The sequence below is a fragment of the Nipponia nippon genome, unplaced genomic scaffold (assembly GCF_047370975.1).
Source record: "Nipponia nippon isolate SJK-2023a ecotype South Korea unplaced genomic scaffold, ASM4737097v1 scaffold_23, whole genome shotgun sequence".
In the NCBI taxonomy this organism is placed as follows: Eukaryota; Metazoa; Chordata; class Aves; order Pelecaniformes; family Threskiornithidae; genus Nipponia; species Nipponia nippon.
The window spans coordinates 8155342-8166384 of NW_028262340.1; the positions used below are offsets into that span (position 1 = coordinate 8155342).

The 11043-nt window shown below is 51.2% G+C and overlaps 1 protein-coding gene across 3 annotated transcripts in view; it reads left to right on the plus strand.

Moving 5' to 3' along the window:
- The window catches only part of WDTC1 (WD and tetratricopeptide repeats 1), a 32334-nt gene extending 21370 nt beyond the window's left edge, over nucleotides 1–10964 (plus strand). For 2 of the 3 annotated variants that reach the window (XM_087760485.1, XM_087760486.1), the window contains exons 13-16: nucleotides 1628–1863; nucleotides 2242–2410; nucleotides 2833–3025; nucleotides 3179–10964. In XM_087760485.1, the coding sequence (XP_087616611.1) occupies nucleotides 1628–1863; nucleotides 2242–2410; nucleotides 2833–3025; nucleotides 3179–3376 (796 nt within the window). In that variant the 3' untranslated portion in view covers nucleotides 3377–10964. The other variant, XM_087760487.1, reaches the window with a different exon arrangement.
- The last annotated feature ends 79 nt before the right edge of the window (nucleotides 10965–11043 follow it).

Genomic DNA, 11043 nt, shown 5'->3' on the forward strand with positions numbered 1-11043 from the left:
AGCCAACTGCATCACTCTCCAGATTGCTTTTAGCCGTCTGTGTTGACAGTACTTAGCTGATTTCTAGTTCGAGCATTTTTGCACAGGCTGAGTTGAACCTGTAACAATGGGAGAACTCAGTGCCTGCTTTACATCTTGGCGTGTACGTTTTCACACCAGTCTGTTGGGCTGTCTGACACTGGGAGTTGAGGTTGAAGGATTTTTGAGGGTGGCAAAGCAGCTAATAGCCCAGTCAGCTCTGAAAATGTGAGACACCCTTCTATCATCCTAACAGGTAACTTGCATTCCCCCTTTGAATAAAAGTGGCCTGATGCCATGCATCCAGCCTCCTGGATTAACACAGACGCAGTGCTGTAAAGACAGCTCTCAAGCACCATGTTTCTTCTGCTCTGCTGCAAATCTCATGGACATGGCATTCTACCTTCTGTACTGTGCTAGCAAGCTGCAGTATGTGGCCAATATCCACCTGGACGGGAGGGAGCAATAGGATGAACGGCTTGCAGAACATGCCTGTGGCACTGAATAAGCGCTGCTTAGCATGTAACCCAAAGATTTGGAGCTCCCTTTAATGAGTAGAGACACAGGAACACCTCTTCCCTGACAAAGGTTCCACGTGATCCAAAATCGTCACCCTATGGGAGGTATAGGGCAATTCACCCCCTTCCCCTTGGGCTTTGGTGAGTGCGGTGCGCATAGGTTACAGGTGTGAAACTTTATTGTTGTTATTATTTTATTATTATTATTATTATTAGCCATCATATGGAGACTTGTCATGCTCTTAGGACAGATCATGGTGCCTCTGAACAGTTGAGGCTCGATGCTGGTACACCAGGCGTGTCAGCCCTGGCCGACTCGTCAGCCTCTGTCAGTCTGAACTGAATACCAGCACGCAAGGCTCGTCAGGTCTCTCCTGCTTCCAGAGCAGAAGCAGAGGCGTTCTCATTCCCACAGCCATGGAGCTTAGGGAAATCAAGTGTAGTCTCCAGTAACTGTAATAGGATATAAATACCCGTTATGATACCGGTCTGCTATAATGCTTATTTCTAAAACTCTAAGGTTTTTCATATAAAGGTGGGAAAAGGCTGCTGCTTTAGACATGTGTCCGTCAGGGCTATGAAGCCTGGTGGTCCTGTAGCTCCTTGAGGGCTACCGGTGGCTCTGTGGGCAGGGAAACGTGCTGCCACGCCGCGTGTCCACAAAGGGGCACGCGTGAGCCGCCGTGCTCTGGTGAGGCCCTGCTCGCCTTGCAGGAGAGGCCTTGTGTCTGCTTGGCCAGAGGGCTTGTGCATCCTCCATCTTCAAAGGACTTCCCTAAATGTGTTCTATCAGTGAGCTCTGCTCCGTCGGATCTAAAATGGCAGGTCAAGACTTGCTGGGCTTCCCTGTGCGGTCACGTTACAGGGCTGCCTGTCTACGTGTGGAGGTGCATTCAAGAAGCCGGGCTTGGTCAGATGGTGCCCCTGGGAAACAGCAAATGCTATTAGTACGTGAGCTTGTGGGGTGTCTGCTTGCACAGAGAGAGCTGGAAACAACAAGCTTTGGAGTGAAACAAGGGCTGGGAAATGGCAGTGGAAAATGTACGCTGTTTCTGTTTGGGCCATCTAATCCCCCCCTCCCTCTTCTTCAGGGATGGGGACCATTATGATGCTTTAAGGGACTGCTTGAAGGCCATATCCTTGAATCCATGCCACCTGAAGGCCCATTTCCGTCTTGCCCGCTGTCTCTTTGAACTCAAGTATGTGGCAGAAGCACTGGAGTGTCTGGATGACTTTAAAGGGAAGTTCCCAGAACAAGCACATAGCAGTGCCTGCGATGCACTAGACAGAGACATCAATGCAGCCCTCTTCTCCAAGAGCGATAACGGTGAGTGCCTGCGTTCGGTGTGGTTCTTCAAGGTTATACTAAAATCTAATGATCAGACAAGGAATTTTCTCCTTAAACTGCCCCTGTGAAGTAAAGCTCCAACTTCTGAGAGAGATTGATTGTTACCGTGCACAAAAAACTGGCCTGAGCCTGTTCTTTGCTTGCGCCTGGTCCTGGTTTGCTCTCGAGCGAGAGTATGATTAAAGGGGTCTGATGTACCCAGGAGATAATCTGGAAGGAATCTTGTGCTCTAAGCCCTGCTCCCTGCTGGAATTGTCCTTAACTCTTCTCTAAAGCTGTTGGGGTCTCAGAGAGTGCTGTTTGCTTACAACACATTCCTCCCCAAAACGTGACGAGGGAAATCTGTTGTCTTTCCAGCTGAAGACAAGAAAGGGGGTGGCCCCATCCGGCTGCGAGCCACAGGCCGCAAGGATTCCATCTCAGAGGATGAGATGGTGCTGAGGGAGCGCAGCTATGACTACAAATTCCGATATTGTGGCCACTGTAACACTACTACAGACATCAAAGAGGCCAATTTCTTTGGCAGGTATGTTGGCAGAGCATAATAGGGATGCAGGACAGGAGTGTGAGCAGCAGCAGGATGCTCTCTTCCATCGGATAAAGCCTCATGCGTAGCCCCATGTGACTGTTCATAAAATGACGCTGATGCTGGTTTGCAGGGTTGAAAAAGATGACAGAAACCCTCCTCTTTGTGTGGCTGCATGAATAGCTGGTTCAGTAGCAGATCCACAGAGGACCCGGTTGGGCTAGCATTTCAGAAAAGCCATTTGGGATTGAAAACATGAATCCTGGGGATGGAGGGAACCAACACAGAAAGCTTTATCTGGATCCCTAAGCGCGAGGGGTGGCAGCCTGCTGATTATAGAAGCCAACTGAGATCCTCATGTCTGCTAGAGACTAGCTTTGACTCTGAGCTATGATCTCCAGTCTCTGCTCCTCTCACCCTAGCAATGCACAGTACATAGTCAGTGGGTCAGATGACGGCTCCTTCTTCATCTGGGAGAAAGAAACCACCAACCTTGTTAGAGTGCTGCAGGGAGACGAGTCGATTGTGAATTGTCTCCAGCCTCATCCCAGTTACTGCTTCCTGGCCACCAGCGGCATTGACCCAGTTGTACGGCTGTGGAACCCTAGGCCGGAGGTAAGAGCCACAGTAACAGGCTGCGGTGTTGTCATGAGATGTAACACGTACCGGTCTTTCCTACTGGGATCTCTTGATAGTTGCAGCAGCAGTAACAGCCCCTCTTTGGTCCTAGCGCTGCCTTGCTGAATTCTCTCCCTTCTTGTCTTGCAGAGTGAAACCCTTAATGGCCGTGTGGTAGTGGACATGGAAGGTGCTTCCCAAGCTAACCAGAGACGAATGAATGCAGACCCACTGGAGGTGATGTTGCTGAACATGGGGTACCGGATTACAGGACTGACCAGTGGTGGGGCTGGAGGCTCAGATGATGAAGACAGCTCAGAGGGGCAAGTCCAGTGCCGGCCCAGCTAAAACAGAACTGCCTCTCCTTCCTCTAATTGTTTGGCTGAAAGGGAACCTAGTTTCCTTGGTCCTGAACTTTCTCTGATGAATGACTGCACTGTTTCGCACTATGCACAGAGTAGGACAAGCTGGCAGGGGCAGGAGCAGCCGTCTCTTTAAACCATCGCCACCACCTCCTCCTCCTCCCGTCACGCTACTGAGCAGCATGGCAGTGCAGTCCGGGGTTTGCCTTTAGTGGAATTTAGTCCCAACAGGGGTCTTTGAGTTGTCTGTAAGCAGTGTAAGCTGGTGATTTTTTTTCCAGGGCTGCTGTATGATCTGGTACAGGGGGATGTTGCCTGCATTCATGCATTTGCAGAGGGGATGTTAAATTCCTGAATAAAATACAAACCTAGGGCAGGGGTTATGGAATGAATTTACTGCAGTGAGCTTGGTCTTGAAAGCTTGACTCTGCTTTTGTGCTACCAGCCTGTCCAGAGGCCCCTGGTTTAGGGTTGTTGGCCGTGAAACACCTGTTTTGTCCCATAGCATCTTTCTTCTGGCTTCCATCTCTAACACGTTGTCACCAGATGTAGCTGTGTCATATTAAGGACTGGATATTGCCTGTCTTGTCCCTGGGCATCCGTCTTAGTTGGTGAATCAGTGAAGGCACTGAGTGTGTGCAGCTCAACAGGGCAGGATGTGCTTGCCCAGCTCTGATACTTTCTTCTGCGGTCCGTGAACCCGCGGAGAAAGGTGACAGCAACGGGAGCAGGTTTCATCAGAGGCCTAGGACTCGCGTAGCTAAAGCTACTGAGGAAAGGGGCTGGTAACAGCACTCTTCTAGAGCTTCTCTCTCCGTTGCCCAAAATGTGTGTAGCTGTATTCTCCTTCTCCTCTCCACGTCACCTCTGCTGGAGCTGAGAAGGTTGCCACCGTGTTTATGTCGCAACTAAAGTTTCGAGCTTTTAGACAGCAGCATTTTTGTGCAGTCAGCTGCTCTGTCTTGGCCAAGGTGGGCCTTCTCCACCTCGTGGTTGGTGTAACATCTGATGGATTAGCGGTCCTCTCAGGAACCCTCCTTCCTCTTCCCGCTCTCCACACGCTGACTCTGGCTGCAAAGCCAGGAGCGCGCCTAGAAATGCGGCACTGTACTTCCATTCCTCCCCTCTCATGCAACATGCAGCTCCGTTTTCCCCTCTTGCGGTTGCCAAACACTAAATATCAAATAGATCTTACACAGCTGTGCTGCAACTGAATCCGAAGAGGTTGTTTTTTCTAGGACTATCAACTAAGACCAAAGAGCCCCTGGAGATCTTAACTGCTCTGCGCTGTCTTGTATCTCTTACTGCTGAAGGTCTGAACATGCTAGCCTTGGTCCCAGGGGTGTGAGGTGTGTGTCTGGGAGTGTGTGCGCATGTGTGTATGCTGCATTAGGGCCGTTCTTCCATGGGGTGCGATCCCTGGTCTTCCTGTTCCTGCTGTGGAAAGATGAGAGGCCTCCCTTTCCTTCTTGGGCTGCCAGGCGTTGATGAGAGGGGCTGTCAAGGTAACTGGCTTCCTCTCCCTTCCAGAACAGTCGTTACGAGTTGAGTGAGCCCTGTGCAGGAGGGAGGGAGGTCACAGAGGCTCGTAGCATCTCTCCAAGGACGCGGTTCCCTGCAGAGAGAGATCCCCCGCGCCCCCCTTGCAATCGCAGCGGCGCTACCTGGGACCGGTCTCTGCCGCTCAGACAAAGATGTCCGTCTGCTCTGTCATGCGTGGGTGAAACCGAGCCTTAGCGAGCCCCGGTCTTGTGGGAGCGTGCCCCTCGCCGCCAGAAACGAGCGGCTGCCCTTGTGCTGCGCTGAGCTGCAATGGCAGACTCGCCCTCCATCTTCTCCTGCAGAAGCAGCGCTCTCCTGGGACAGATTGTCACTTGGCTGCCGAGGGCACGTTTGCTTGTTTTCACGCAGTGCCAGCACGGTAGATGTGACGGCTTGCTCAGTTTACCTGTTTGGTTGTGTACAAGCTCCCCTGCCCCAGGTGTCCCCCGGCTCTCAATGCTCTTCAAAACCCAGAGGCAACAGAAAATTCTTCTCACTTGGGTGGCTTTCTGACATGGTCTGGCCTTTCCTTTTTTTGCTTAAGGCTTTCCTACTAGACACATCCTCTTTTTTTCCCCCTTCTCCTCCCACTCAAACTTTTTTTCAGCTTTCAGTAGACAGTGTCTGCAGACTTTGATTTTTAAACTGAGAGACCGAGATGGAAAGCTCTGAAAAGAACAGACCTCTCCCTCCCCATTCACCTTTTGCTGTGGCAGCTATTTTTCGTTGTTTTTACCCTTGTGCGACAGCGCAGCTCTCTTACCTGCCGGTTGCAGTGTGAAAGCTACAAGATTCCCTGCCTCTGCAGTGGATTGCTTTTTTTAATGGCTGCTTTGGTTAAAAAAGATAAATAATAATGGGAGAGAAGGGGAGAGAAAAATCGTTCTGCCTCTAGCCCCTTTTCCCCTTGTCGTGAGCAGATTACCTGCTTTGTCGCTTGTTAATGAGGAATTTGTATTTATTGGTGAAGGAAAAAACATGCTGGGGAAGTAGGGAGAAGATGTTGCTTTATTGACCTCTGCTGTTTACTTCAACCCCCTCTTTGGGAAAGCTTCTTCCTGCTCTTTCTGGTTAACTCTTTCTAGCCTGGGATATGCAGGGATGCCTCCTTTATTTTTGTATTCTAGCAATGGGCTCTCCGTTAGGAGACTCTAGGATTCTCTTAGTGTTGCAATCACCGTTGCTTCTCGCTTTTTCAAGTACTAAAGATGATCATCTCGTAAACTTTGCCCCTGCAGTTGTAGAGGTAACACACAAGCCTTACTGCCCTCATTAGAAGGAGCAGAAAACTTGTTTCTCTGGTCCCTGGAAGAGAAAGGGTTAAGCAATTAAACAGTTCTTTGTTCTAGTACTTTCTTGGTGTCATTTTGTTTGGGGGATTGTTCTGGCTTTGTTCTACCTTTCTCCTCTATGGAGGTGGACAGGGGTGGGCGGAGGGCGGCCAGCTGGGCTGGATGGTTCTGTGCTGCTTCATGGAGAGCAGCAGCCCCAGTAAACCTGAGTGGGAAGGGGGCTGGGGAGCCCCAGCCGTGGCTCATAGGCTGTGGTGGCTGCTGAGTTAATGCCAATGTTGGTTTATCCAGGTGTGGGAGCTCGGATCTGTTGGTGGAGCCAGGGCTGGGGCTCTGTTGGGGAGCAGAGCCCACCTCTGGCATGGTTTGGAGCTGAAGCTGCAGACGTTGGGGCAAGGGTGGGAATGGCTGCCTGGGGCTTGCCAGGAAAGAGAGGAGCCATGCACACGTCTTACGGAAAGATTAATGGTGCTGTGATGGAGTTAGTTTCTCTGAATCATGTTTTGTCAGGGTGGGGGGTAAAACTGATAAAATCCTCTTTGAGTCCGTGCTGAACCCAAGAGTCAGAGGTGAGCGGGTGGGGGGGCAAAAAGCTGCATAGGGAAACCAGCCCATCCTTGCCTCTTGGCTCTTCTTTAAATAGCCTCCTGCCCCGAGCAGCAGAGCCCCGGTGACTTGGGCTGTGGGGCAGGCCCAAGGCCGCCTGCCTGAGTCACCATGTTACTGACTGACCTGGGATGTTTCCGCTGTCAGAAACAACGCACTTATTGCCTTAAAGTGTCTCACACTCAGCGTGGTGTGTGGGACATCAACATTTAGACCCAGAGATGATCCCTTGCTAAGGATATCACAAACTCTCTTTCTCCTCTGGGCTCGTGCTACAAAACCTCCCAAATATTTTCCTGCCCTCCAAGCTGCAGAACGCCAGGCCTTAAGTAAGCGTTAGAAAACAGTCTGCTATTTTCAGAATCCACTTGAACTTTTCTGTTAAAAATTCCTGTTGGACACCTTTCAGCTGAAGGCCTTTTGAGGCCTCTTCATTTCCAATCCTGTCTGATATAAATTATTGCTTTAAAAGGCAGCTCTGCTCTAACAAAGCAATGTGCATCCACAGCCGGAATTGGCAATCAACTAATTAGGTCAGATCTTGGACTGAATGGTTGGACAAAGAGGAAACGTGGAAGGGGAAGCTGAGTGGTAGAATCATGGGTGGAAATGGCTAGAAGGACCCAGAAAACGAGTTTTGTTTGTAATGTGGGTAAGGGAATTGGGTTGAGGAGGGAGAGGAGCGCTGTGCTCTGGGACATGGGGAGAGGAACAATCGCAGCCCTACTGATGAATTCGCTTTTCTCTGGTGTAACTGTTGGCAGTGCCAGGAACAAGTCTGCGAAGGGCTCAAGATGGCTCCCGCCTCTGAGCAAAATGGGAGCGGGATGTCAGAAAACTGCCCGCTGTTGGTGCAGTGAGGAGTCCAGTCCTCTGCCTGATACGCTCCTTGTGGCTTGTTCAGGCCTTGCTGCTGCAGGAGCTGAGACTGATCGGGAGCCTCTGCGGGGCTGGCAAGGAGCGAAGGTGGGCCTTTTTGTGGATTTCATAGCTGAGAAATCATCGTGACCTGCACTTGGCTCTTTGAGCTCTTTCACCTTGTGCCCCTTGTCCCTGAGAAACTGGTGGCTTTCCTTTTAAAGATAAAAGTTGCCCTGTGGATTGACTCTGTCAACTGGAGAGGGAGACAGGAGGAAACTGAGCTTTCAAGTGACAGGGAAGCAGAAAAGACCTGAAGGTTAAAGCTGAGGGGTGAGATGGCTTAGGGGCATTGCTTTTGGGGTGGGTGGCTGAGCCTGTGTATGTTCTTGCGCTCGTGAGTAGCACCATCATCAATACAGCTGAGTGACGTTTCTGGTTCACACTGAGCGATTAGAGGCTGTCAGATTGCAGCAGGCACAGACCACAGGAAAGGAACAACAAAAACGCAAAGCAACCCACCCCAGCATCACCTCCAGGGCGGGGGAAGGACACCTTGGTGTCCTCCATCAGCCTGCGCCTCGGTGACATTTTAAATAGGCTCCTGCACGCGGTGTTGCCTGCTGCTGCCTCGGTTGTCAATGTCAGAAGGGGGAGGGGATCTCTTCCTTGAGTGGTTTGGTTCTGGCAGTCCCTGTAATGTTTGAGCTGTCACAACAGGGAAGGTTCCCAAGGAAGCCGCTTACTGAACAGGAGCTGGCTGGGTGCCTGCTTCTTTCAGGCTCAGAGATGAGCCAGGGTAGAAAGGGGAGGTAACCGAATCCCTTCCAGGCTCCGAATCCCTTCCAGGCTGAGCTTCAGCTGTAGCCATGGTGGCGTGCGCTTGGACAAACCCAGACCCGTGTGCAGTCTGGGCTTGTTCGTTCCCGGAGCAGACGGGCTTGCCTCTGGGAAGGGCTCCCACATCTCCGGGGTGCGAGCAACGCGCTGGCACCTGCAGCGAGCAGGCAAAGGTCCTTGTCCTGAGGACGTCTTGGGCCGATGGGAGGTAGAGCTGCTTCCTTGCTGACGACAGGAGAGAGGAGCCATCGGTAGCAAGGCGCTGGCAGAAGTGGGAGTGAAACCTTTTGTTTCTCGTCAAATGAGAGATTGCAAAAACAATGATGGCAGTATGCCTGCTCCGTACATCGATCCAGTATTGTAGTCAGGCAAAATAGCTGCAATAAAAAGCCCGGCCTTTAATTTTATGCATGGAGAACTTCTTACCTGCTCTCCCCCCCTGGTTCCCCCCCGCAGTTTCTTTTCCAACTGCAGCTATTTCTCCCTGCTGACTTCAGGTGTTTTGTATTCTGCTTAGATCAATAGCAGTAGAACAGCAGCAGCTTCCCAGTTGTCACTAGGAAGACCCTGCTGTCAGCTACAGCTCACCCGTTTTCTGCCAGTGCGGTACTGGGGATGGAGAGCCCTTCTGCTTGCCTGACAAACACAAAAGAAAGCTGTGCCGTACAGGAGTGCTGTATTGATTTTTTTTTTTTAATTTTTTTTTTTTTTTAAATCCAGCCTGGGGAAAATGGTGTTCTTCCCGCGCTCCAGCAGCTGGGTTTGCCTTCCTGCACTTGGTTTAAGAGGGAAAGAGAGTTTAAGAGAGTTTTCAGGGCTGTCTGAAACACCCCTGCCCACGAGGGAGGGGAGGGTGTGAGGCAGCACTGCAGGGAGCCGCGTCCTGCTGAGACTGGCGGCGGCGTCCTTGCTGCCCGGCTGTGCCAAGGGAGCTGGTCCCTGGTGATATGCTGCTTAGCAGCCTCCGAGACACAAGCAGGAAGAGCAAATCCATTGCCTAATCCCACATACGCGCCAGGACCACATTAGCTGATGTGAACATTGGCCCCTATTCATGATTTTAACAATCTCTGATACTTATGTTCACCTGGAGCAAATCAATGCAAGTATTTTTCTTCACTGAACAAAAAGTGTTCACTGAAACACATACAACCTTTGTGTGCATCTTCCATCCGAAGTGCCAAAATAGGAAATGTCTGTTAGAAACCAAAGCGCCAGGCATGGCTTTGCTCTCAAGGGTGTCTGTGTTTCCTCAGCTTTCTCTCTTTTGGAGCTGGGCTATTTTGTGAAATCCCTCACCACCAGATGCCAAGGAGCACGGTCTCAGGCTCCTGATCGGTGACAGGTCACGCTGAGACGATGCCCGTGCTGCAGCTCGAGGTGAAGCGAGCACCTCAGTGGATGGCTCTGCATCCATCCAGCTGCCTCTGGAGCAGGGGCAGCCCTAAACAAGGGTCTAGACTAGGAAATAAGGCGGGATGTTAGATGATCTCTCAAGGGCTCGGTAGAGGCGAGGGGATGTAGTCTGCAGTGCGTTACTAAGCTAGTTGAGTCAAAGCCTGAGTACTCGTTAGGGTGTATCGCGGGCAGGTAGGCCACCTCTATGCTAGACTGTTAGCCAATGCTTTCTACTGCCATACCAGCAACTCCAAACTGGTGTCCCCTCTGACGTGCCTCTGCTGTGGGTAGAGGTTACTGATCTCCTGGGCTTTCAAGCTGGAAGCTTCGCTAGTCTAAAATTCAGTGAGCGTGTTAAGTGCTGTTCTGTCCCCGGAACAGAGAATATGTTGATAAATGTGGAAGGTTGGACTCAGCTTAATTACTGAGCAAAGTCGGGTAATGGAAAGCAGAACGCATAAAGTAGAGATAACAAAAGACTTTGACGAAGGAGAGAAATCTCAGTAAAAAGTGGGGCCGTTATGTGGAAGCTGTAAGTTTGTGATGAGCGTTGGGAACGTGGCTCTGGCAATTAAGAGGGTTTGCTAATAACAAAAGCCAGCGGCTTCTGTGAGCAGAGCGCTTGCTCTGCATTGCCTCTGCTCGGCGTGCAGGAGCTGCCAGGGGGGAGGAACCCAACCGCGTGCAGTTTTATGAGACTGTTTTATTAGCAAAACCCCTTGGCGTCGTGCTGCGTGACACCACAAACTGTGCTGGAGAGCCGATAACCACGGGCCTTGGAGGGAAACGCAGCTCAAGGTCTCTGCGAGGAGGCAATGAGCGGCTTCCGAGGAGAGCACGGAAGGATGCGAAGAGGAGAGCGGGGCCGGACGCTGGGCAGCTCCCCCGCACCCGCTGGGCAGAACACCCCCACCCCGGGCCGCGGGGCTGGGGCAAGCGTCGCCCCCTCTTCTTCCCTCTCGTTCAGCGAGTTGTCACTCTGTTTTGCTGAGTGTGTTGTGGTGGGTGGAAATCTGGAATAAAGATATTTCTTCTTCAGCTTTCTCGTGTAGTTTGAATTAAACTTCCTAATAAAGCAATTGTTATTTTTCTAATCCGATTCTCCATTTGTAAATGC